The sequence below is a fragment of the Misgurnus anguillicaudatus genome, chromosome 10 (assembly GCF_027580225.2).
Source record: "Misgurnus anguillicaudatus chromosome 10, ASM2758022v2, whole genome shotgun sequence".
Taxonomy (NCBI): domain Eukaryota; kingdom Metazoa; phylum Chordata; class Actinopteri; order Cypriniformes; family Cobitidae; genus Misgurnus; species Misgurnus anguillicaudatus.
The window spans coordinates 7974390-8001937 of NC_073346.2; the positions used below are offsets into that span (position 1 = coordinate 7974390).

Genomic DNA, 27548 nt, shown 5'->3' on the forward strand with positions numbered 1-27548 from the left:
TGTCAGAACCATTACCAAGAATGTAGGAGAGTAAACTAACTGATTGACTTTAATGAACTTTGGCAGTAGTCAGCTGACATATTAACAAATTATATTGCAGTGAGAGCTTGGCCTATAAATAATATGCTACGTGTAGTTAATGCAGTCACTTCAGCTTTACCAAATAATAATTATTAACTTAATGTGTTCATGATTGTGGCGTTTATGATTTCATTACACAATCTATATGCATCAACAATTGTATTATTGTACGTTCACACAGCCGCCAACTTGAGCTTCCAAAGAAGCTCAGGCTGCCCGGTCAAGGACGCTTGTCAAAAAGTACAGGGAAGCTTGTTGACGCTTTGGCCGCTCTGAAGTCTGTTCTCTCTGAACTTATGTTTTGGTAGGAACGAAAGTTTACATCGTATGTTTCTCTGGAATCAGCCAGCGAAGAACGTCTAGGCTATATTCCGATTGGTTGTTGGCGTTTTGCCGCTGCTTGCCGCTGAACCGCATCATAGCTCATTACCATAAATTAAGCTTCTTTCAACTTTCTGATTGATGCTATGGTCGCTCAAAATGTGACGCCGATGGATTTGAAGCTCCTTGCAGCTGAGAGAAGCCAGCTTCCATTGTAAATGAATGACTTCCGGTAACTTTGGAAGCTCAAGTCGGCAGCGGTGTAAACGTACAGTTAAAAACCCTTACAGATATTGCTGTCTTGTATTTAAATCAAGTGAAATTTTACCTACAAGACATATCTGAATTAATTGCTAGAGGTGGCAAATATTGGACTAATGGTACATCGATTTAAACCCTATTTGTATGTGAAGTGTATTAATTTTTGCTTTTGTTCTTTTTAACTGACATTTTGATTTTTTTTTATCTTACTTGCAGGTTTATCTTCCCTCTTTTCCTCGGCTCGTTCAGTCTCTCTAAACACCCTAGACCCTCTCCCCTCTTCATCCACCTCATCACCCTCTTCATCTGCTGCTGCGACAGTGACCTCCACCACAACTACCCCAACAACACCGAAGACCCTGAAGCCCACAGGCAACAACTTCAAGCTTGAATCTGAGCCAGAGAAAGGAAAAGAGTGGGAAAAGGTGAAAGAAAAGAAAAGAGAAAAAGAGAGAGAACAAGAAAGAAAAGAAAAAGAGAAACCAAGTGCAAGAGAGACAGCAGTCTCTGCTCCAGCAGTGCCCAGCTTGGAGTCTAAGATCAACAGTTTTCTTCAAGGAAATCCTGGTTTTAGCGCTCTTGGACTTGGCTTGGATGATGTGGGCAGCAATAGCCCACTTCTCGTCGGTGGGGATAACCTGGACGGCACCCCTGTCCGAGATGAAAGCGGTAGCACCCCCACCCAAGATGAAATGATGGACACGCCCCATGTCCTCAGTGATCCTCAGAGCGCAAGTTTACCTGGAGGTCATGATCTTTCACCTACAGCCTATCACAGCGATCCCTGGGATGCTGTTATCACTCCACGAGAAAATGAGCGGAAAGACAGGGATTACCGCACACCACCATCCTCCAGACTTGCTGTCTTCAGCCCAAATGCTGCTAATCAAGTAAAGTCCACAAACAAAACCAAAGAGAACGAAGGGCTGAAGAGAAATGTAGTGGGACTAAACCTTCCATCAGCTTCTATGTTGCAAGATCAGAAAATAAAGGAAAAGATGGATGGAACAGCTTCCCGCAAACCAAGTAATGGTGAGGATGAGATGGAGAAGAAAGGCTGCGATGATAAAAAAGAGCACTACCATCGCATTGAGACTCTTGTTTCTCCAGCCTCCAGTGAGGGGGCACCAGTCGAGACCCTTGATTATGGCAACCGCATCCAGACGGTGGAAAGCATCCGCGTGATTGGAAGAGGCTTGAGGAGAGGGAGCAGTTCTGGTGCTAGAGTGGGTGGAACCTGGTATGAAGAGGAGGAGTTTTTGGAAGCAACACCTCCACATCACTCTGACACCCATGGCTCTGAGAGTTCTGATGAGTTAGGATTGGCCCCTCCTCTTCCTTCTCATCCTCCTCCTCCTCCATCTCATCTTCCACCCTCATTGCAGTACCCACCTCCACCTTATGCTAATAAGGACCCCATCCGTCCTTCTCATACTCATGCCATTCCTCAGCACCATCCTCCCTCTCCATTCTTTTCCTCTCCTTCCATTCCTCCTATTCCACCGCCACCACTTCCACCAATCCCACAAGTCCCACCCCCTCCCAGAGACTTCCCCCTCTCCCCAACCTCCACCGTCATGGTCGGTGGCATCCTTGTACCCATAGATCGTGTCCTACCCTTTCCTCCTGCCAACCTCCGTCCAGATGGAGTTGGCCAGGGGGTTGCCAGCAGTGGTAGTGTCCCTCCAAGGGGTAACAAACCCCAACTCCCTTCCTTGTTAGGAGAACCACCTCGCCCAGGTACAGTAAAAGAGCAGTTTACCCTGCGCCACGCCCCACCTCTTCATCGCCCTGGAACCCTGGGAGTTCCCCCACCACTCCTAGGCAGAGTTCGAGAGAGCCCCACCCCACCATCACCCTCTACCCCAACCACACCAAGTCCTCCCTCTCCAGTTGGAGAACCTCGTCCTCTCCTGTCTATCCCCAACCGCTTACCCACCAACACCCCAAATCAGAGACCCCGCCGCCCACCCTCTCCTCAGTCCCTCCTCCACTTACCAAACCAGCATCGCACATTCCGTTCCCCTCACTTTCCCCGAGGGTCGTTGCCCCTTCCACAGTCCTCTCTTAACCGTGATTCCCTCCTGCCAGGGGGAAAGCGTCCTGCAGCCAATTTCAATAGTGGCCCTTTTAACCCATCTAAAAGACCGTACTTGCCCCATCGTTATTAGTGGCTTAGAATGAGTGCTAAACACAATCTACACAACCTTACATAGGTAGTGTAGTAAAAGCTAGCATCTCCTGCGGATTGCAGTGTGAGACTTAAACTGCATGTAAATAAACATGCACCAACACACCCCACCCAAGAGCATCCACATGTTACAGCATTTCCCTTGTGTAGTGGAAGAAAGGTTTCCTAATAGCCTAGAGAGAACTAGGAGGAGGAGAATATGAAGATCCAGAAACATCTGTGGAATATGAAGGAAATCAAAAGGTGGTTATCTTATTCAATTCCACGTGGTGTAATTTCAGAGAATGATTGTGGTGTTTATGGGTGTGTATGGTCAGAAAACCTTTCTCTGACAACAAGTAAATAATGTTAACTATTCTTTCTTTCTATTAACTGTGTTTCCTTCTCTTTATGACCCTATAACACTTGCCTTTCTGTTGTTTCCAATGTAAAACACAGAAAACGTTTTTTCTTCTGTTTGACCTCTGTTAATCTCTCACTGTGAGCAAGAGCCAGTGAATTCCCATTCTTCTTTTTCCTGAGTGATTAAATTATTGTCTTAGACTAAATGTAGGGCAACCATGATGGCTTGTAGTGATCTTTATCCTTCATAAAGCAAACATGCAGCCACTTTGTCAGTCTTCACCAAGATTTTGACACAGTTTTCGTACCGTTAAAGCTACAAATGAATGGTATAGCTACTCAGTTTTTTTCAGTGTGCTTTTCAAGAGTTCTCTTCCAATTTTCTGAGTTTCAGTAGAGTTCCTACATGTATCCTTACTAATAAAAGCATTCATTGTGATGAGAAGCATAAAAAAGGAAGAAGACTTACCCTGTCTTACCAGGAGGTGTCATACTTTATTCAATATCAGATGTATCTTTTTTGTTTTCCTGTTAAGTCTTGAGTTGTAGAGATGTGTTCCATAATCTTGCAGACCTAGCAAGCGACAGAAAATTTCAATTTGGTTTTATTTATTTCATTTTCTCCCCTGTTTCTACTTTGTTCATCTTTAATGGAGTCACTCCACTCTCTTCAATTGAATTGGCAAGACAGCTAAAATGTTATCTTGTACAAATGAGTGAAATTGAAGTTTGTGTCTTTGAGTATTCTAGCCATGCATTGCATCTTTATATTGTGATGTCACTTTTGCAATGTTTGTAAAGCTAAAGCATATAGCACATCCTGCAATGTAGATACACTACTTTCAAGCCAAGAGTGAATTGTCCCAGTCAAAATGAGAATATCATCTGTACAATGTTGTAGTACTTATGCATTGTGTAAAAAATAGTTCTTTGCCTAAAATCCTGAACTGTTTGAGGAGCGTGGTATGGTGTCGTCTTTTGTACAACATTTACATTGTTTCTTTACAGGAAACATTTAGGTGACTTACACACTTATTGTAAATGCAGTTTTGCTGCATGTTATGTACAAACAATCAGCAAGAATCTGGACAATATACTGTAATGGTGTATCTTGAAGTGTGAAAACATAGTACCCACTACAATCTCACTACACATTAAGGTTCAGTCCATTAAACAAATATGGATTAATTCTGTCATACTAAATGAACAGATGATTGTATGGGTGTACTTGTTAAACTAGTATTAGAAAACAATAGCAACACTCTAATAACCCATCATTCCTGGTTCTGCAACAACCTTTAAATGTTTCTCACACCTGAGACGCCATCATGGCTGGTTTTCAAGAAATTGTAACGACTCATGATTTTTACTTTAATTACAAAATGAAAAAGGTTCTTGCACACTTTATATCTCTATAGTGTATCCTACAGTAGTGTTTTTGAAGGTAACTACAGTACGTAATATTATATTTTTAACAACTGCACATGCTACTTTTCTTTGCATTTATATAATTGCCACTTACTACCCTCCAGATATAAAACATAATGGAAAACAACAGTCTCCACCATTACTTGAGATACATTTTCAGTTGTTTTAGTGGATTCTTATTCCTGAATAATTAATCTGCACATATGTGTCCAGCTGTACTTCACAAAGCTTGCATGTATCTTAATCAACCTATCAGAAGATACACTCTCACATTATGTGATAACACTAAGGTCAAGTGTTACTGTCAAGGTCAAACTAATTTAATTTGCAACTAGGTGCATTGTGTGTTTGATTTGTAGTCAAGGACAAATGGATTGCTTTGATACTGAATGTGTGTGAAAAATTTTGTGTTTTTTTTAGATCTAGTCAAGACTGAATATATATTCCCTCATCTTACACTTAAAGGGATAGTTCACCAGAAAATGAAAATACTTGCAAACCTGTGTTTTGAGGAATGTTTGTAAACAAACCATTCATGAGCCCCATTCACTTCCATATTGTTCTGTTATTCCTACTCTGGAAGTACTTGGGGCTCATGATTGGTTTGGTTACAAACATTCCTCAAAATATCTTCTTTTGTGTTCATCAAAACAAAGAAATGTTTACGTTTCTAACAACATGAAAGTGAGAAAATTATGACAAAATTTTCATTTTTGGATGAACTATCCCTTTAAGTCGTTAACTTTTACATTCAATTCATTAACACTTACCTTAAAACTGTGGATTTCCTAAATGCATCAAAGTTAGATCTTGTCACCATGATGTTATTTAAAAAGAAAACTGATATGGCTAATTCAGTTTACTTGGGCATGTTAAAATGGTCAACAATCAGTTGTTATCCCTTGAAGAAATTTTCGATTATATCTCCACCTAGTTAAGTTTGTTATTAAGTGTACATATTTGCTCATATTTCCTTGACTGAAAACGAACTTTGTCGTATTTTTGCTCGTGAGGAGTTGCTTTACAGACTTAACTTTTAAGGTGCTTTAGATCACATACACGTGTGTATGGTATATGTATGTATATATACGCAGAATATATAAGAAATACGCAGCAGGCTAATACAGGTTGGTGTGTGTAAATTAGATGATTAGCAATGGACTTGTTTTTCTAAATGCATTCATTCACACGCTTTGAAGGTAAATGTAACGTTAGCGCATCGCTCACAAACCGTCACTGTTGTCCACTCAATTCTCTGTAAAAGTCGCGTGTTAAAAATGTACCGTGGTGGATGCGGAGAACCCCTGTGCTTTTGTGTGTCAGCTACTGTATTTACTTACGTATTTGACGCGCCACGGGCGTCGTCTGTCATTGGCTGTTTCTCACACAGAGTCCGTCCTCGTCATGTGTCTCTCAGCGAATCCTGTAGCTCGTTGTTTGGTGATGTAATAGTTCCGGTAAAATGGCTGCGCTGTGAGCGAGGGTAACATTGGATGTTTTGAGGAGAAATTATGGGCCGAATACTTTGATATTGACCGTAAAATGGTGGCGTCTGTGTTGTTGAGATGGCCCGTGTGTCAGGCGACAGTGAGAGCAGCGGTGTGGAGCAGCAGACGGTACAGCAGTCAGCTGCGCTTATTATACACATACAGCACAGAGTACATACAGTAACTTACATGCAGGAGTCAGTGTAATGTGAATGTCAGATGATGTAAGAACTGACACACTGCTGTGACACTGACAGCACAGATATGTCACGTGTCATGATGTTCATCACAGAAGACATTTTTGGCATCAGCTTGACTTTATATGTCACTGGGTATTATTATAAGAACGTTTTATTATATAGCACTGGATTTTATTATAACCGCATATAGAGAGAGAGGCCATAAAAGCTTTGAATAGATACATATTCCTGATTTGTAACTTTTCTATGAATAATTTTTATGTGCTGTTTTCGTTTTTATTTCCTGGTAACTGTTACTGTAATGTGTTTCTTTGTAATGCACTAGGAGCTACTAATAACACTTCTAGTCAAACATTAGCACACATTATCTTAAAATAATACAAAGCATTGTATTTTTGTTGACGGATAAAATGTGCTTTACATATGTATTCATTAATTCCTTATTCAATTCTATACTATTTATAAAACATCCCAAGATGCACCTCATGCAGTGGTTCCCAAACTGGGGGGCACGAGATGGATTTTATAAAATACATTTATTATCAAAAATTCTGTGTAGGTAAACCTCAGAAAAACAAGACTACTAACCAACAGCACTACATTTTATAATTTAACATGTTTCATTTAATTCAAACTAAAGATGCACCGTTATAAAACAGCCGATAGTCATGGCCGATATATCCTGTCAATCAAAAAAGACAGGAAAATGCAATGCATTTGATCTCTTTGTATAAAAAATGTAAAAAAAAAAACATCTCTAAGTTTAATGTTCAATATTAATCGTCATCATTTAAATGAATAACATCTTCAGAATTTATTTAATGCAAGTTAATATAACAACCAAAGTATCAGTAGATATCAGTCAAAAGAATTGGCTACTGGTGGAAAAATTTAATATCTGTGCATCTCTAATTCAAATTTTAAGTTTGAGATTGTTTTATTTTATGAATTTTCTTTAGGGGGCGTGAAGGAATGCAAGGGGCACACCAAAAAGTTTGAGAACCACTGGGTGTGCTTAATACATATTTTTATGTGCTTTTTCATCATTTCAATTACTATGTTTTACAGACCTTTGACTGTTTGTGTATATGTAAATTGCTCTATACATTAAGTTTGCTATAAGTAAAGTATTGAGTCATATACATTAAGTAATATCAGTAAAACAAAGTAATTTTATTTTTTATTATGCATTTATTATGAATATTATGTGATATAATATTAATAATGTGTATTTTATTTTAATTTGTCAAGTTCTTAAGCCTAAAATATTCAAGTGACACTCTATTATCCACTTTATCTTAAAATTTCTCCCTCAAATAAAAGACAAAAGCTGATATTCCATCCTGCCTTATAATGTTATACATTGACATTTTATTTGTTATAATTAAAAAAAAAACTGAATTATTAGTAGTTTCTCATAAATAATCGCTGTGTTCCAGCTGCAGCCGTCTTCCAGCCTTGCAGAACGGTTACGGCTTTTCAAGACTTTACATCAGCGACATGTGGAGGTATCTGCTGCCAAAGATCCCACCACACCCGGACAAGATCTGATGATCCGATTGGCTGACGGAAAAACAGTTAAAGGGTCTGCAGGGGTGACAACACCATTACAGGTCGCCAAGAATGAACGGTTAGGCTCAAGCTGCATGATGCAGATAATCAGTCAGTCTATTTATTTATATAGTGCTTTTCACAATTGTTCATTATACCAAAGCTCCATAATCAGTGACAGTTTACTGTTTACAGCGTTAAAGGTGCAGTTGTGGGTCGAGTGAATGGAGAGTTGTGGGAGCTGGGTCGCCCTCTTGTGGCAGACTGTGAACTGCAATTGCTGGGTTTTGACTCGGTAGAAGGCAGACAGGTATGAGCTTGTCCATTTTGTTTGTATTGTGAGGAATTAAATTTAAAGGAAGAATTCAGTGTACAATAAAACATAAGTTTACTGTTCTAGTGTTTGTGTGCTCTTCTGTAGGCGGTGTGGCGGACAGGAGCTTGTGTTTTAGCCAGCGTACTGGAGAATGGCTTGAATGCTGAAGTGTGTCGAGAGGGAGCATCAGATACTGGACTTTATTGTGATTACCTGCTCCAGAACAAGTAAGCACCGCCTCTCATCGTCTAACCAAGACTATTATGTTGTTTAGTCTTCACTGTATGTTTTAATAGGGTTAGTAGTGAAATATAACTAAGGCCAGACTGTCTCTGTTAGTTCTCTTTCTCTGATGGAGGTCGAGCAGAAGTGTAAGGAGATGGCAGCAGTGAAGATGCCCATAACAAAGCTTGAGGTCACTGTAGAGGAATTGAGGGAGATCTTCCAGGTCAGCTTGCTATAAACTATTAAAGCTGTTTGTTACTAAAATTATAGTAATGATGTGTGTAAAATGCTCTATGCGTTTAACCCTGCTGTTTATGGTATTATTGCAAATTCCTTATCTGATGTAAAAAAACAAACAGTTTGGTTCCAAAATGCGATAAACGCCATTTAAAAAAATTTGTTACTGCCAAAATCAGTATTTTATCAGGTCAGTATTAAAAAGTCAATTTTTTATTTTACACTAAATCTGATATCCGGCGTGTTATTCTGTCATTTTTTTCTCCCTATTTTTCCAAACCGCAACAAACGACCTTCTTCTCTGCAAAAAGAAAGTCCATCTTCTCTGCAAAATCCAATAAATCCGCTTAACCAATCACAGCGCACCATTCCACACATTGTAAACAATAATGGCGGTGCTTTGAATACACACAGTTTTCCTCATCTACTTTGTACTTCGTGATCAACAAACAAACAAAACAAAATAATACCTTGATGGCATTGCTAAACCTGTGGTGGTTTTCTGTGGCGGGGAAGAAACGTAAGCCATCAAAATCTTAAAAATGCCGGCTGTTGTTTGTTCTCACCCGACGGCATCAAGCTTCTGTCATGCTAACACATTTACTCCAGGTGAACTTATGAAAAACATTCCATTATTTTACTCAAAGCCAATGAAAATCGAGCAGGACCAAAACATTTTACAGCTGATCGCTGTCAAACAAGTTCAGCGACGACGTCCCAAGTATAACAGCAGCAATGACAGTGTTCTTAATATGACATCGCTATTGCGTTTTGGAGCATGCAGCGCATTTACTCACAACGGCTAATAATTTAATGATAAGATTAAAATTACAAAGTAGTCCTTACTTTTTACAATGCTTTCCTCACAAAAATCAATTGGACAAACGAAAGACATTTTTATTAAAAGTAATTGAGATCAAAGCAAAATCGAAATCTTTTCGCGTACCCCCTGGAAACTCTTCACGTACCCCCGGTTGGAAATCACTGCACTAGTCAACTAAATGAATATAACATGACAAAGATGAATGCACATTTATATATTGATTAAATAGATTTATAGCATTTTGAAGAAAAAAAACTTCAAAAAAAAAATCAGTTTTTACAATAAATCTTAAAAAATTCAAATCCATATTTTGATTTTCAAAGTTATTATAACCTAGAGATGCTATGTGAAAGTTTGTAACAAAAAATAGTGGTTTTCAACTTGTCACTTTTTTGGTAAAGAAAACACATTTTTACCCAAATTAGTCCAAATGGATCATAGCCAAAGTCTTCATATGTTCTTCATGAAAAATGTCTTTATGTAAGTTGGAAAAGTATATCTATATGGCACCCTTTATTTACTTTATTACTTCACACTATGTCAGATAGTTTTATAATGCATATATACCATTTTATTAGATTATAAAATTTGCAATATTACTATCTATTCTTCATACTGTATTTAACAATTGTCCTGTTTTCTGTGTTCTTTTCTTTGTCTTATGGAACATTGTAAAACAGCTTTGTATAAATAAATTTGAATTGACCTGATGCAGTAAAGTGTCTCTTTTGTATGTGTTGTAGGACAGTGCTGTCAGACTGCAGCTGGCTGAAGAACAGATGATGGGAAACACAGTCACTGTCTACAGGTCTGTTTGTTTGCTGTTACAGCATAGCGCTAACAAATCCAAGGTCACGGTTCAATTCCCAGGCAACATATGGGCTGGATAAAGTAAACCCAGTTTTATTGTAAGCCGCTTTGGGTGGATCAGTCTACCAAATGTATGAAATAAATTGGAACATAAATGTTTTAACTTGCTGCCTGGATTTTATTTATCTCATTGGGAAACTCCACCCATAGTAAATGCCTTTGCTCCACAATTCCTCTAAAGTAGTTCAAAGATGATTATTCGCCCTTTTGTCGTTCCAAACCCACACGAGCTTACTTCTATAGAACAGTGATTATTACATTTTGATTGGCCCTACTGATTAATCTCTATTTCTCTCTTTTTCTCTCAGATGTGGGGAGAGTATCGGTGTGTGTTCAGGTGTTCTTCTTCCACACACAGGTTTCCTGAAGGCCTTTAAGATGCTGCAGGTAACACTCAGTGTTTGGTGGGTTTTAATCCCATCCCTGGTCTTTGAAGGTCATCATGTTTAGTCTGGTGTTTGTTGTTGTGGTTTGGATAGCGTGACAAGAGAACAGTCGCATCCTGCTGATCCGTTTCATCATGGAAGCAGTGTTATATTCTTGTTGCATGATTTCCTCTGGATTCTACCACAGTTTCCCACACACAGCGTTAAATGTCTATCCATCTCTTCCTCTTTAACACGCCCTGTTCCCTTTTCACAGGCTGTCGTTCTCTCTTTATGGTTATGAGTCAGGACACTGATTTGCTGGGTTTTTGATTTCATAGTTTTATTTATATATCATGTTTTTGGTTCCACTAAGACTTTATTAGACTTTATTTAACACTGGGTGGTCTTGTTACATGATTTCAGTCCAGTTTGGACATTAATGCTTTAATTTATCATATTTGTTTATATTTAACCTTAAGTTGACATCCACTGCAGCAAAAAAAAAATTCAAAACCCACTAAATGCCTAAAATATTACACTCCCCTGTCAGGGCAGGGGTCTGTCACTGTTCGAGACCAGAAGAGGGTTAGAAATGAATGACTCACTGATTGGTTGAAATCTGTTTGCACTGATTGCTGAACCACTTTGGTACCAATCAAGTGTCGCCTTAATGCTGTTTTTGGATCTGGAGAAATGGTTCGTTTGAAGGGGCGGGCCGCATTGAAGACCTGGACGTAAACGCCCACTGCTATGATTGGACAGCTTCATTCCAAATCATTACATGTTAGGAAATGTTTTAAAAACATTAATGTGTAAAAATAGCAGCCGAACACATATATGTTTGAGCCACAAAAGATTCTGGGTGCTAAAGATGATACACATAAATAACAATACGTAAAGTAGAAACAAAACTTTCAGCTTAACGTGACTAAATTACCGTATACAACACAGTAAGCGCGCATCATAATCTAAACCGCAGCTGATAAGTCCTTATCAATAACTTTGTATATTTTTATCGTTAAATTACAGTCGTATTGTTAAGTGTTGCACCCTTATTAATCGTTTAATGTTTTTTAGTAAATTAAAACAATCAAACACGTGTTTAGACACTGATGATACAACAAGACATATTAAGCGATCTCTTAAGCAATAGTGAAACGCAGTAACATTAAACCTAAATAAAGTTAAATGTTTTACTTACTGTGTATACTGCTGTGTCATCTTTGTCAGATCCAATATTAGTGGTGCTTTTAATCACAGTTTCTCTGCAAATCCAGCATCGACTTTTGTCTTCTTTACAAATGAATCCGCGAGTAAACAAACACTCCCCACGCAAGCTGGAACTTCTTTAAAAACAAACTTTAACCACGCATTTCTAATGTTATGTTCTGAGACTCAGAGTTAAGGTTATACAGCGTCTGTGTTCATCCCAGACAGTTCTTCCACAACCGAACACTCTGTTTCAATGGGTACTCGTAACAGATCACCGCGTCAAAACAAAAGTCTTTCAGGAAAAATTTATTTAACAGTCATTTTGGTTACATTTGGCAATCTTTAAAGACATGTTTACTGATTGTTGAGACACTGCATGGTTTGCTTTGCCCCTGGCCCACATGTGTGTCGTGCAAAGCTGTGGGCAGGGCTACAACAGTAGTTGTTATATTTTGGGTTTGAGGAGGTGTTTAAATTCTAATCATATTTCAGCACATTCCTGAATCGACTGTTTTAATTAGGGATGCTCCGATCGATCGGCCGATAATGCTTGCTATGTTTCTCAATGAATTACGGTGAAATGCCGCTACATCCAAAAGCCAGGGGGCGCTCTCGTGCAGAAACTCAAAATGCGCTGTAGACGAAGAACAATACACACGCAGCTGTGATGACACGCAGCTCCATGAAATGGCTGAAGCATATATTTATATTTCTGTTCTTCAGGTATTTTCATGATAATAAAGAATTATTTCATGATAATAAAGAATAAAGAATATGTTTAATAATTATGTTTGACGAGTGTTGCTTTTTCAAATGCATGTTATAAAAGACTCAAACTAACAGTGATTTTAGATCGATAAGGACTTACTGATCAAAAGCCGTAGTACATGAAATTGCTGTAATAAGATCGGCTGTCCGATTCAGAATAGTGATCTGCAACGTATTATTAGTGGAGATCGGCATTGATCGGAGCATCCCTAGTTTTAATGGCTTGGTGCCAAAAACGGTTATATATCAGTAAAGAGGATGTTTTTAGTTCTCAAGCTTGCAGGATGTTCATTTAAGTATGATGACCTCTTATATAACAGAATATCCAGTTAAAATTATTTTTTTTATTCACTGCCCCTTTAAGATAACACACAAATACATAGGTTGTTTTTTAGGAAACTCAGATCGTACAAACCTGTCTCAAAGCCTTTATTTCTGCTCTCTGCAGATGTCTCCTGTAACCCTGTCTGGTTCGACAGAGGCATCGGGCATCATGAGGATGATTGGCGTGGCATTTCCAGGAGAGCGAGAACGAGACGAGTGGGAGAGAGAGCAAGAGGAGGCCAAAAAGAGAGACCACAGACGAATCGGCAAGGTCAGATTTAGTTCAGAGGAAGTGGAAGACTGATCCAATACACGTCTGCTATCTTTCACTTCACTTTCTGATTTATTTGTGTAGATTCAGAGCTGATACCTGCACACATACTGACTTTCAAAGTAGGGCTGCACAAGTAATCAGGATTACAATTACGAATGAAACAATTCCATAATTGCCAATAGCCTCAGTTACAGCTGTCCATTTGTGGCAGTATGTTTGGACACTAATTACAGTGGTAAATCATTTTAAAATTGATCAAGTTGATGTGTCCTTTAGCCATTCATTTTTGTTTTTTTACTAACAACATAACTATTTGTTATTTACATTATATTATTTAGTTTTGGATGTTTAGAATTTACTAAGCAGCTGCTTCACAGAAAGTAAAAAACTTCAATGTAAAATCTGTAGTAATAATTGCAGTTACCAAGGTGAATAATCTTTTTTTGTCATAATCGTGCTTTACTATTTTAAAACCACATCAATACCACAGTGTAGTTTCAATTATTGATATATGTGCAAAACTGTATTGTGGTGGTACCATGTAGTGATGCTCCCTTTAAAAAAATTATTTGGCCCTCCCTGCCCTACTGTATCTATTTTTACAACCCACCCCGCACCAAGACCATTAAATAGACATACTAAGCATTGTAATGTAAGTGAAAACAGGCTTTATTTCAGCCTAAAAGTGCTTGGAAACAGCCATTAAATTACATCGCACTGGCAACAATACGCTTATCAACCATAGAAACCAGCATGCTCATATTCATAACAAGATAGGATAATGATGAACATTTTTAACATTTACAAAGCAGCGTTTGTATTCATCTGTATAGAAGCTTGACATTCTTTTTATTTTTAATGATGTAAAAGACCCTAATTTCTCCGCACCTCGTCTTCAATCTTCACTTTTATTTTTCCATTTGTTGGCGGCGGGAGCTGCTTGGCGCTTTTGTGACATGAGGCCAAAGGTTTAAGTACATCACGCAAGTTACGTTGCTACGTAGGTCTACGTATTTTAACCTTATCAAAGAACCTAATAAAATATGAAAATATATATATTTCAAAATATTAAATATAAGCTATAGGGAATTGCACGCAACTTACATTTTTTTAATGACCCGCCCTGCAAAAAAGTGACTTTTTTTTCTTACCTGCGGGTAACGAGACAACGCACACATCACTAGTTAGGTGGCTGTTTTTATACAGGGATATGCATCACAGAAAGATGTACATTCAATAGCACAATGCATTATTATGCATCACCTGACTGTAGAAGTGGCATATGAAGCTGTTGTTTTACTTATGTTTGATGTTTCACAGACGCAGGAGTTGTTCTTCTTTCATGACGTCAGTCCCGGCAGCTGTTTCTTTATGCCTAAAGGAGCTCACATATACAACACGCTCACTGACTTCATAAAGGTACAAACCTCATTCTACGTCAGCTAGATTCTCACTTAAGTTTTTTTTTGTCAACATACTACTGCTTTGCTAATAAAATAACTCCGTAAATAGGATGAATTTCATTTGTAGGGCTGGGTATTAAGTATTATAAAGGCTGTGGATCATTAACTGTTAAATCTGTTTGTTTGGCACACACAGTGCCATTTAAGTAGTGGTGGACCTATAATAGCGTTTCATTAATGATGATGATAATCAGTTTGTCTTTCTGTCAGAGTGAATACAGGAGGCGGGGCTTCAGTGAGGTGGTGACCCCGACTCTATACAGTACCTCACTATGGGAGCGGTCCGGTCATTGGGAACATTACAGTGAGAATATGTTCACAGTAACCTGTGAGCCGCATACCTTCGCTCTCAAACCCATGAACTGTCCCGCACACTGGTGAGTTAACTGTTATGACCTGTGAACTGTAATGCACACTACGTGTCGCCCATCTCTTTTAATAAGGGTGTTAGGAGGTAATTGATGACGATGTTGTCCTAGTATACTTATGGCAGTGTTGTAGTCGAGTCACCAACTGTCGAGTCCGAGTCGAGTCTCGAGTCCCAGTGTTCGAGTCCGAGTCCAAGTCCGAGTCACCAAAGAAGAGTCCGAGTCGAGTCCAAGTCGAGTCACCATTACCAGAGTTCGAGTCCGAGTCGAGTCTCAAGTCCCCAGTGTTCGAGTCCGAGTCGAACCTCAAGTCCTGTATTCGAGTCTGAGAGTGCCTACATGTCTCCACTTTGGGACCTTCAAAAAACTGATAAAATGTATTAAAAAGGTTCTACATTAAACAAAAATGACACCACTGTCACGATTCCAAAGGGAGTTTATTTACTGATTTGACATACACTTTGGAACACACTTTGTAACTTTACGAAGCCATCAAAAGCATGTGTGTACTTCCATTGTTGTAAACTTGTGATTGAGAACTAGCGTAGAAAATTTACAAATTTAAGTTGTAATCATGCTGCATTTTGTTTTTTGAGGAAATAAGAACAAACAACTTAGTTGGCATTGAAGTCTATTAAGAAAACATCCTGAAATGATTTTCTTAAAAAAACAATTTATTTTCCATAGTAGGAGTCATTTTTTGGACCCAACATCAAATAGGAAAATTCAACTGCAGTAGCCACCGTTCAACCTGAAGAGGGCAGCACTCAGACGTTTTTACACCATATATTGTAGTACTGAAACACTTTATATCCAAACGTACATCAAAATCAATGAACAGCACTAATAAACCATCATTCTTACAGATCAGTAACTAAATAAACTTGGATTAGGGTTTAGTTACTCTTTTTAAGTTATCAACAGACAAAAAATGCTGTAATCTGAACCAGACATACATTAACCCTAGCTTCTTCTGTTTGTTATATATGCATTAGTCAGTAATATTTAAAAAAAAAAAGCTAACGTTAGGCAATGGAAAGCATTTTACTTACTTTTCTGGGTGCATCCGTGACCGGTGTCTGTTAAAGTTTGAGGTTGTCCCAGTCTTTTACCTACACACACAACATTTAGCGCTGCTCTTTCCAGCATTAGAAGCAAAATTCGCGTAGGCGAACTTCACGATCCGGGGCACGTCTTTCTGCATTTTACAAATGTGAACATTTAACCCGCGAATCATGCATCATGCACTGCACGAGCGTAAAAGTGAGTGACGTCAGTGAGTGTGTTGTCAAGCAAAGAGAGCGAGAGGTAGCAGTGTCTGTGAAGGGAGATCGCGACCGGTCTTGGGCACGAAACAGGAAAAGTGTAACACCTTATATAATTTTTTATAACATATTTAGTCAAAAACAAAGTGATGAATGCTCAAGTCCGATTGTATATATCCTCGAGTCCGAGTCCAAGTACGAGTCATCAATCCGCGAGTCCAAGTCGAGTCACAAGTCCAGAGAATGGATTCTCGAGTCGGACTCGAGTCCAAAGAATAGTGACTCGAGTCGGACTCGAGTCCGAGTCCAGGACTCGAGTACTCCATCACTGACTTATGGCGTCCGAGACTTCCGGCAAAGTTCTTGTGCATGGATTATGGTTTGTATTAGCTATTATGGCAACCCCTAACTGCACAAATTATGTCGGTCTTCCTGGATTTCATAATAAACATTAAACAGCCAGTCAAAACGGCACATTTGTGTCCTTCGCAGTAGACTACCATTAGCTTTAGTGGCTCACCGGAAGTCATAAACCATAAAGCTCAAAGATGGCGGTGCCCACATTTACGTCAGGAAACAGGTGGCTAATGTAAAAGATTAGCTTTACCTTCATGCTAGCTTGTGCTGTCTTGAGTTTGTTGTCATCTGTGCTTTGCTGTAAGCTTCCAAACTTCCTTTTAGGGATGAAAAACATCCACAGGTTAAGAATCAGGAACACATAACAGTTTTTTCCCAGACTTGCAGTTTGTGGCGGCACATTCGCGATGCGCATGTCCGCATATATGCTTAAATGCAACTTAAATGAAGCTGAGCAGAGCGCGTTAACTGATGCCACGGGTGTTTGTACAGAAACTGTCATGTGAGACAGAGGTAGTGATAAACACGATGTGTAAACATCTAATTGAGGTGGTCAATTTCAATTTTGTGGCTGAGAAATAAATAAATGTATGGGAATGTACAACGACGCTTGCACTTGTATGATGTCACAGCAGTAGGCAGCGCAAATATAACGACACGCCTATAATCCTTCCCACTGCGAAGTGTTACTAAACTCGATGGAAAAGCTAACCACGCCAAAGTGAGGTGAGCTGACCCGACCTGACCTGATCTGACATCCCCCATCCAACGGTCACTGTTGCTCTTGTCGCCAGAAATCGCCATCTCTAAAAAGTTTAAGTGTAAATTATGTGTAACCGTGCTTTTATTGAAAGTTCAAGGTTGTCAGAGCTCATAAAAATGTAGTAATTACTTAAATAAATGTTTAGTCATTTCCTAAATTATTTAGGCAGATTGATAGAGTTTGTTAGTTATTTGAAATGTTTTTGTGAAGTGTGTCTGTCTGTTGTGCAGTGTGATGTATGAACAGAGGGCTCGCTCTTGGCGCGAGCTGCCGATTCGCTGGGCAGATTTTGGAGCATTGCACCGTAATGAGCACTCGGGGGCACTGGGGGGTTTAACCAGAGTCCGACGCTTCTGTCAAGACGATGCACACATCTTCTGCACACCTGAACAGGTAATACGTGCTTTTGTGTCTTATGTTTTCTCTCTCTCTCTCTCTCAAATATAAAACTGTGTTATTATTAATTGTGAGAAAAAGTGTTTGTCCTACTTCTAGAAATGTCTATTTCTGCCTCCTTCTGAAGCTAGAAACAAACTAAAATAAAAACTGTAGGTGTCTATTAATGTTCCTATAAGTTGGTAGAGTATTGCGTTATGGGCTTGTTAAGTCTGATCTATGCATCACTTCCGGGACCAACCAATCTCAAATCCCATAGGGCAGAGGTGTCAAAACCATTTAGGCTGAGGGCTGGATTGGAAAAAAATGCTCCGATCAATGCCGATCTCCACAAAAAAATATGTGGTCAATCACTATTCTGAATCGGACAGCCGATCTTATTCACAGCTATTTCATGTACTACGGCTTTTGATCAGTAAGTCCTTATCGATCTAAAATCACTGTTAGTTTGAGTCGTTTATAACATGCATTTGAAAAAGCAACACTCTTCAAACATAATTATTAAACATATTCTTTATTATCATGAAAATACCTGAAAAGGTTTGAAGAACAGCAATATAAATATATCCTTAAGACATTTCCTGGAGCTGCATGTCATCATAGCTGCGTGTGTATTGTTCTTCGTCTACAGCGCATTTTGAGTTTCTGCACGAGAGCGCCCCCTGGCTTTTGGATGTAGCGGCATTTCGCCGCAATTCATTGAGAAGCATAGCAAGCATTATCGGCCGATCGATCGGAGCATCCCTATAAAATACAACTAGGCCACAAACTGCTCATGAGTAAAGAACTGAATTTACTTACTTAAATAACTGTGGGTTCACACCAGACGTGAGTTCAACGATTTGCGCGAGTAGATTATATACAAAGTCAATGCAAAGACGCAATCAGACGCATACTCGTGTGGGGCGATACAAATGACGCGATATGAGCGGCACGTTTGCCGCGAAAACGCGCTATTTTCCTCAAACGATTCTTCGCCAAAGTCGAAAATATTCAACTCGAGCTAAAAATTCACATGACAAGAAGTTAAATCCCGCGACTAATCTAGAGCGAATAACGTGATGCCCGCGTTTGGTGTGTACGTAGCATAAGTCCTCTTAAAATGAACATGAACACAGTAATAAATAAAAGCATTAACTTTTCTTTGCAAATAAACATTTTAAACACTAATAAGTACAGTCAATAAGCTAAGGAAAGAAAATGCTACAGACTGGGTTTGTTGTGTATTACCTAATAATTATAATTTTCTATCCAAAACGGCTTTTATGCCGAAATGATTTCATTGTTAATTAGGGATGTAACGATTCAACCGAGTGTCCCATTAAAAATGCCTGTCTGAAATCGATTCTGAATCGCAAGGCTGCGATTCTTTATTTCATGCTCAGCTTGTGCGTGTACTACGGAATTTGGTCAGTAGGAAGTCCTTATCAATCTAAAATCTTAACGAGTCGGAGTCGTTTATAACGTGCATTTAAAAAAGCAACACTCGTTAAACAAAATCATTTAAAATATTCTTTATTATCATGAAAATACCTGAAACAATTTAAAGAACAGTTCCTGTAGACATTTCCTGGAATAGCATTCGTAATCCTTTGTGCCACAGAAGAAGTAGTGAGTTTCTGCACGGGAGCGCCCCCTGGCGTTCGGATGTGCCTGGATTTCACCGTAATTCATTCAAATTCATTCATTGAGAAAATGCGCATTTGCACGGTTAATCGTTACACCCCTATTGTTAATTAAATATCTTGACTTTACTGATTCATCAGTCTTTTCTCTTTTGATAAAAATGTGACAAATGTTTTTAAAACTAATGCTACTAGATCATTTTCATTTCCCATCATAAACTGTCTGGCGTAGTAATGTTTAGCCTTTTGATATTTGTGAGCGTCTCATTGTGACAAATAACTATAAGCATATCTGCTGACTTTACAAAAAAACGTCCTTTCTATATCCCAGCAAATGTCCGCCTGTCAAGTTCAAATGTTTGTTTATTTTTTTGTTTATTTCGCCCATCAGGCGAATGGAGTGTTATATATGTGACCCTGTCTGTGAAATCTAGGTTCAAGTCTCATAATTTAATGAGATTAGAAGTATCAAAGTTTGATATTACATTGATTTCAATCTTTGACATTAGTCCCTTTCACACATACAGTCTTTACTGGTAATTTACTGGTAAATTGCAGTTAACATGTCATGTGTGAACAGAACCTTTCCGGTAAATCAGTGCTCCCAATTTACCAGTAAGACAGGTTGTAAGATTAACGGTAATTTGCCGGTAAGCGCTGTGTGTGAATGAAAAATATAGCATTATAGACTGTTTACGGACGTTTCCACACAGATGTTGCTTAAAAGTCGAGCACACCTGAAGTTAACATCCACATTTCTTCACCAAAGTTGTTTAAAACAGCTTACCATCTAATTGCCAAATCGCCGACATCCTTAGCACACCATCTGTGTAGCCTAATATGCAAACGCGCAGGTTCCGTTTGACGCCGCCTAACGCAATGTTGTTTGGTCACGAGCAACTTCGCGACCGTTTGCCACAGATGTGAAAACAAAAAAATACGGACCGTGGATATTAAGTCATAACCCGCCGTTTACAAATACGACACGGACGGAGCTCGCCGGCCGCGCGCCACAGGTAACTTCCGCTTTCTCTCCGAGTTTACCGGTATTTTGATACTGATGTGTGAATGATGTCTTACTGGTAAAAAGACGGAACGTCACTGCATGTATGAACAGCACATTTTTGTATTTACTGGTACTTGTATTACCATTACCATGAATTTACCAGAATTACTGTGTGAAAGAGGCTATTGACCTTACTCAGTAATATCAAGTTATTTTGAAACTGAATGTTCTTTACATTATATTTATACATATTATATATATATTTACAAACTTTGATACTTTTAATCTCATCGGATTATGATACTTGAACCTAGATTTTACAGACAGGGTCACATACTGTATATAACACTCCATTCGCCTGATGGGAGAGGCAAAAGGATAATTTTGTACCCAATGTATAGGGTTCTTTTCTTTACCTTCATCTCCTTATCTGTCCTTTTTTTAAAGAAAACATGTTTATTCTCAACAGTCTCACAAAAGCTCTTTCATATCCATCCATCCTCACATGCAGTGTTTTTGTGGCTATTTTCTTTTGTAAGGCTCTTGAATTGATGTCTTGCTTTCACCTTCCTTGTAAAGGAATGAGTCTGGATCATTTGTGCGGGTCGTTCTGCTGGCTCTCACGTCTGATTCATCTCTATAACATCAGTGTTTATTCTCTTTTCTTACACACCCATCACATGTTTACTTAGTTTCTTCTTTTCTCCACTTCAGTTGGAGGGAGAAATCACGGCATGTTTGGACTTCGTGAGGAGCGTGTATCGTGTCTTCGGTTTCTCCTTTCACTGTCTGCTTTCTACGAGACCGACACCCTTTCTGGGAGAGCCCGCCCTATGGGATTGTGCCGAGCAGGTAAATATACATCATTACCACACTCCTGTCAATCACACAAAGCCACGCCCCACTGTGATGGAGGAGGTTATTTGTGTGGCCTGATGAGGGTCGGGATTATAAAATCCTGTCTATACACGTACATACACATGTGGTGAGACACTACAGGAAATGAGTGGTGTAAATGTAAGGCATGTCTAAACAGAGAGATTTCGTGTCAAGGTTTAATTTAGTGTAGGTCAGAGTGTGGTATGTGTTGAGTGGATTGAGTTACAGACGAGATGACATTTGAGTCAATAGTGTGAAGAGATCAATTATCCAATCAGCAGCGCAGTTTGAAATGTGAATGGCTGTGAGTCAACGGCTGTGGTAAAGTACAGACAGGATGTTTTGTGTAAAATGTGCACGGGACCAGACAACTTTTCAAGATCTTGAACTAGATTGTGTCAAGAGTCATCTGTTGAATTGCTATATGGGGGTTTGCGTGGGAACGTAATTTTCGGAAACTGTCGATTTCATAATTCATCTAGTCATTGAATTTAAGGTGATACACAGTAGGCGCCAGTAGCCAAGTGGCCTGTGCATCGACATGTTAGCATGTTAAGGTGACCCAAATTCTTTTCTGAGTCTTGTTCCTATCTCTCTAAAAGTAATATATTTACTAAAAATTATAAGGGCAAATAAAAAAAGATAATTTGCAAATGCTTAAACTTATTTAGATTTTTACATCGTCGAGCAAAGTCCATTTAGGAAAGTCACGCCACTTAGCGGGATTCAGTGATGGGGGTTCACAGACTGATTTACGAGCTAGGGTGCTTATTTAGACACACAGAAAGTGTTTAAAGTGCCAGACAGATCCAATATCGAAAATTACATGTATTGCAGTGTGTCATGTAGCTGTCCATCAATGTAAACAATGTGCAAAGTAGAAAACCCTGACCTGCCCACAGAGACTTTTGCTAGTTGGTTTGTAAACATCATATCAAGAAGACACTGTGTTTTCAGCCGTAAAGGCAAGTTTGTACTGCCTTTCACTACCAAAGGATAAAAATGTGAAAAATCAGTGGTTAAACTACTTTTTCATGGTGGGATTTGCTAAATGTATGGCCATGAAAGATGGTTCAGTACCCACTTTATTTGGAACCATAGATATGTACATTAGATGTCGCCTTGGCTACGGCAGTTCATTGAACTGAATGCGTCAAATAGAGCCGCCATCTTGAAACAGGGCAGACCCGCATCAGCGTCATTGTAGGCAATGGTGTATCAATGGTGTAGGCAATGGTGTATCAGAAATAAAATCACCATAAATTGTCATGAATGCGATTTTCTAGGGTTTTTTTTGTTCGTTCCAACAGTCAGACATGTATTTAGAATTGAGTCCAGAAAAAAAATAAAGTTTTGATATTACCAAAATCTACTTTTTCTAACTATAATGCATAGTGCTAGTAGGCCTAACATCCATACGCAGCACAAAAGTCCGGCATTGTCCATGAATTCGAAGTACGGGGGGAGATAGCAGTTTTACCTAGATACTTCCTATGACAAGACCCCTGTTCCAAGATGGCGGCGGTTTTGACGCATGCTTGGAACCCCAAGGCGACATCTAATGTACATATCTATGATTTGGAACAATATGCATCTACTTACCACAACCTAGAATTATTATTACTTTGTTTATTTCCCCCAGAGTTTTCTGAATGTCAAGTTTTACTGTAATGTCTTATCAGTAAGTCGCAATAGCAATGCCGGTTGCAGTTAAACTACTGTTTGCTGTGCCATCAAATTCGTGTGTACCGTGTCTAGTTTTCCGCTTGAACATTTTGAGTTTACTTGCTTCATTCGCGCGTGAAATTCTAGTCATCTAGACATTCACGCAGATTCGCTTCATGGGAGGGCCTTCCATAGGCTTCTGCGACTCCGCTTGCTTCCTGTAATCATGTTACTACTAGAGCAGGCTTCTGATTGGTTAACACAGCGCATTTCTAGACGTGCGAATGAGGTGGCACGGTAGACACGATTCCGCCTCATTTGCGACCTCCAGACACGCGTCAACACATCTTTACATTGACTTAACATTGAAATCACCTGCGCTCTATCGCGGTAGGTCTGAACGCAGCATTAGTGTCTGTCATTTTTATAAGTTGGAATAATGATGAATGTGTAGTGATGTTGGCTTTTAAACTCTTAATGGGGCGGTTTCCCGACAAGGATTAGATTAAGCCAGGACTAGGCCTCAGTTTAATTAGGAAATATAACTAGTTTTAACAAACATGCCTTAATAAAAACATAACTGGCATGCTTTAGGCAAAACAAAGGGCACTGATGTATTTTAAGATATGTCAGTGCAAGTTGTTTTCGGTTTGGACAGCTTTTATATTTATTTTAGTCTAGGACTAGTCTAATCCCTGTCCGGGAAACCGCCCCTATATCTTCTCAGTAATTCGTGTTAGCACTAGGTCAATGCATGTTGCAATATTGTTGGACTGTGTGGTGGAGACTGTGTCAGTTGACCAATCAGAGCAGAGTAGGCTACAGACTGAATCTTTGAACGGCTTCACACGAATTGTTTGGGGATCTCTGAGAAATGGGGTAATATTAAATTTATATTTTGAGAAAATGACACGGTTTTTCGACCTGCATGCATTTAAACCTGTTGTTGGGGACCCTTAACAATATTTGGAAGCTTAGAATATGGACCTGACCGGCACTTTAAAAACAGCGTGTGTGCCCGTGGATGTGTGTGACCATCCGCTCTGGTGGCAGCTCTTTCCAGTCACAGATATGTGAGCGTATGGCTCAAGAAAGAAGCCTCCTTCACTGGTTGTAAAATGACCAGGATAGGGATGCACTGATACCACTTTTTTGTAGTACGAGTATTTGCATTTCAGTACTTGCCGATACAGAGTACTTAATAAAAAAACATGATTTAAATTTACAGGTAACAGCTTTAGTCATATCATTTAAGAAAAAAACAAGGGACAAGTTTGGAATTAAGAACATATATTTAAAATGAAAAGCATGTTGTATGCAACATATTACAGAATAAATAATTCTAAAAAAAATGTAAACAGTGACAGTGCAACAAGTATTTTTTTTCAGTTTGTTGTAAACTCTGCCTCTTTGGACAACACGAGGCATTAACCCCTTACACGCCGCTCAAACATAAGACATTTCTCAGACCGTGGTATCTATCCCCGGTATCGGGGGACTTTTAACGAGTACTTTAGAAAATGTGGTATCGAGGCCGATACCCGATACCAGTATCGGTATTGGTTCATCCCTAGACCAGGAGGTGGCGTAATGATACAAAAGTTAAAGCGGTTACTGTTATGTTATCAGTAGAATATTGCATAGCTGGGAAGAGCTCTTAGCCAATTATATTCCAGAACCAGAAAGAACTTGTGTGTGCGTGTATCTATATAATACTGCAGTATATAGTGACTGGTCATAACATACACAATTAGTGTAGGGTGCACCATAACATAAAGAACATTTCCGGATAGAGTTATCTTTTTTATTTACCACAGGCCATGGTTAAAAGGGAAAGTTGAGTCTCTCACATAAATTACATCTGTTTACATTAAAATGTGGGATTGTTGCATTAGAAGTTCACAGCGGTTTTAATAGCAGTGCAAAGGCCAAACACTCAACATTACAGTCAATTCTGAAATCTTTTTTATTTATTTCTTCTCGGAGCAGCAGTTGGAGAGAAGCCTGAAGCAGTTTGCCGAGCATTGGGAGTTGAACGCCGGAGACGGGGCGTTTTATGGACCCAAGGTGAGAGAGAAAAGTGTTCCACCCAAAAATCTCCATTTTACTCCCTCATATAGACAAGAGCCAAAACAGACTTTCAGCGAGATGTGAAGGTTTGCGTTTGGCCCCCGTGTTTCGATTTGATGTGGCTCTCCGCCATCACTCTTTCCTTTAGAGGCATCGGTTAGCAACAGCATCACTGAAGAACAGACTGTCTGTTTGAAATCATCCAGACGCACAATGGCTTACAGTAAGGCTTACACACTGCTTTAGTTCACAGCGGTTATGTTTATTTGCCGTGGAGTTTGTCAGGAGGTACAGATCACAAGTCTCTGTTACAGTTGGCTCTGAACATGTTTACTGTAATGATGAATGCATGACCTTTCATTTTGGTTTTTCTGTTTAGATTGACATCCAGATCCGTGATGCTCTTGGCCGACAGCACCAGTGTGCCACGATCCAACTGGACTTCCAGCTGCCCATCAGATTTAACCTGCAGTATGTCGGGTAAGACTAGTGTGTAAAATACAGGTATTGCGCTGGCGAGGACCTCAAAATCAAATGCAAAATGAATGCATACAAGTACAACCTGTCCTATTTCACTTTAGTATGTAATATAAGTATTACAGTTTATTTTTTTATTCAGATGCCCAATTCCAGTTATTTACTTGCAGTCCTTCCTTAGTAGAAAAAAAAGGTTTAATAGTTGAATGTTACGCATGATTGCGTCCACAATAAAACACTTCACAATAAATTGTATCACATGTGTTTTTCTCAGGTTTCATAAATGCCACTTTTGTTTGTCTCTCTCTCTCAGAACTGATGGAGAGATGTACAGACCCATCATGATACACCGGGCGGTGCTGGGGTCTTTGGAGAGGATGATCGCTATCTTGGCTGAAAACTTTGCTGGGAAATGGTGCGTGGTTTTTTGTATGTTTGCAAATTCAGTGTTTCTGGAATTGGTGCAGCACTCATTTTCTTGATCTTTTTAGGCCGTTCTGGTTGTCCCCAGCACAGGTGATGGTTCTGCCTGTAGGGGGCAGTTGTGAGACATATGGGCAAGAGGTGGTTCAGAGGAATTCCAACACTTTATATTTATATATTTATAAACCTTTATGTGAAAGTTCATGAGTATCATGTATTTTGCTATCGGTTTAAGGTGGTTCAGAGGCTGAGGGAAGCCGGCTTCATGGCTGATATTGATGACGATCGCGGTGCCACCTTAAATAAGAAGATTCGCTCTGCACAGCTCGCCCAGTACAATTTTATTTTCGGTGAGGATTCGCTCTCTTAATTTCTAAAAATACTTTTTTACTTTCTTGAGTGTTGAATACTTTTCCATCCCACAGTTTCTACACCTTTAAATGTTTTGATAGTTTATTTGTTGCCTTATCACATCCAGATGATGCACTACATGATAATTGTTCTGTGACTTGTTAAGGTCAAGGTTAGATAAATGAAACACTCCCTGTTTATTTCACACAGTGGTGGGAGAGAAAGAGCAAGACAACGGGACCGTGAGCGTGAGGACGCGAGGAGGAAAACAGCTCGGACAGAAACCGCTGGAGGATGTGATGAGGTCACTTACTGAACTTAGAGATACACGCACCAATCAAGAAGAGTTTTAGACACTTGAGACGCATCTCGTGGATGTGACGTACCGCAAGTAAACAAGATTCCTGGTTACACTTTTTTCTTACAAAGCAAATGCTTGCATATCGGAAAAGCTGTGGACTCAAACTGTACCTGAAGTGCTGCAGGTTCTTTTTAGTTGCATTTTTTTATTTATAATAAAATTTCTTTATGAATCTTTCTGCTTCTCTGTCATAATTTTTGGAGGTTAAGATCACATACACTTTTAATTTTCTGGTGTCACTTTATAGTAAAAGCAACAAACATATGAAACAGATCAATGATGAATATAAAGTGAATATATTATATGCTAGTTAAAGGGACACTCCACTTTTTTGAAAATATGCTGATTTTCCAGCTCCTCTAGAGTCCTCAAACATTTGATATTTACAGTTTTGGAATCCATTCAGCTGATCTTCATGTCTGTACCACTTTTAGCATAGCTTAGCATAATCCATTGAATCTAATTAGACCATTAGCATTGCGCTAAAAAATAACCAAAGAGTTTCAATATTTTTCCTGTTTAAAACTTGACTGCCCGAAAAAAGTCCCCTTGGTTACTTTTAACTATTTTCGGGCACTGCGTAATATCACTACGCTTCCTGCAGCCATGTTACGGCAGCAAAGTCCTAGATTATTACACCAGAATAAGAGTATAGTTCCTAGCCATATCTGCCTAGAAAATCACAACTTAAAATTTTCTGTCGGTCTTATTACACAATGTAACTACAGAAGAGTCAAGTTTTAAATAGGAAAAATATAGAATTCTTTGGTGATATTTGAGCGTGATGCTAATGGTCTAAT

The 27548-nt window shown here is 39.1% G+C and overlaps 2 protein-coding genes across 3 annotated transcripts in view; both read left to right on the plus strand.

Moving 5' to 3' along the window:
• Positions 1-4148, plus strand: part of rprd2b (regulation of nuclear pre-mRNA domain containing 2b) — a 43327-nt gene extending 39179 nt beyond the window's left edge. The window contains exon 10 of the mRNA XM_055209464.2: positions 880-4148. Within this exon, the coding sequence (XP_055065439.2) occupies positions 880-2834 (1955 nt within the window). The 3' untranslated portion in view covers positions 2835-4148. The remainder of the gene's footprint in view (positions 1-879) is intronic.
• tars2 (threonyl-tRNA synthetase 2, mitochondrial) lies at positions 2957-26920 on the plus strand. Of its 2 annotated transcripts, none has more exons than XM_055209466.2 (18): positions 2957-3097; positions 7751-7941; positions 8058-8172; positions 8284-8405; positions 8518-8626; positions 10207-10271; positions 10642-10720; positions 13130-13276; positions 14600-14698; positions 14953-15119; positions 17726-17888; positions 21237-21374; positions 25056-25133; positions 25516-25616; positions 25927-26028; positions 26105-26177; positions 26272-26386; positions 26598-26920. In XM_055209466.2, exons 2-18 carry the CDS (start codon positions 7862-7864, stop codon positions 26738-26740), a joined length of 1896 nt encoding a protein of 631 aa, XP_055065441.2. In that variant the 5' UTR covers positions 2957-3097; positions 7751-7861; the 3' UTR covers positions 26741-26920. The 2 variants fall into 2 exon arrangements, with proteins under 2 accessions (XP_055065441.2, XP_073727937.1); XM_073871836.1 differs by lacking the exon at positions 2957-3097 and adding an exon at positions 5903-6250 and having other exon boundaries at positions 7748-7941.
• The last annotated feature ends 628 nt before the right edge of the window (positions 26921-27548 follow it).

Bases quoted from the DNA above. Each gene is read 5' to 3' on its own strand.
- tars2 (XM_073871836.1), top strand. From the start codon at position 6,167: ATGGTGGCGTCTGTGTTGTTGAGATGGCCCGTGTGTCAGGCGACAGTG. The intron at 25,134-25,515 runs GTGAGAGAGAAA...TTTTCTGTTTAG, and splicing joins GGGCGTTTTATGGACCCAAG to ATTGACATCCAGATCCGTGA. The intron at 26,387-26,597 runs GTGAGGATTCGC...TATTTCACACAG, and splicing joins CCAGTACAATTTTATTTTCG to TGGTGGGAGAGAAAGAGCAA.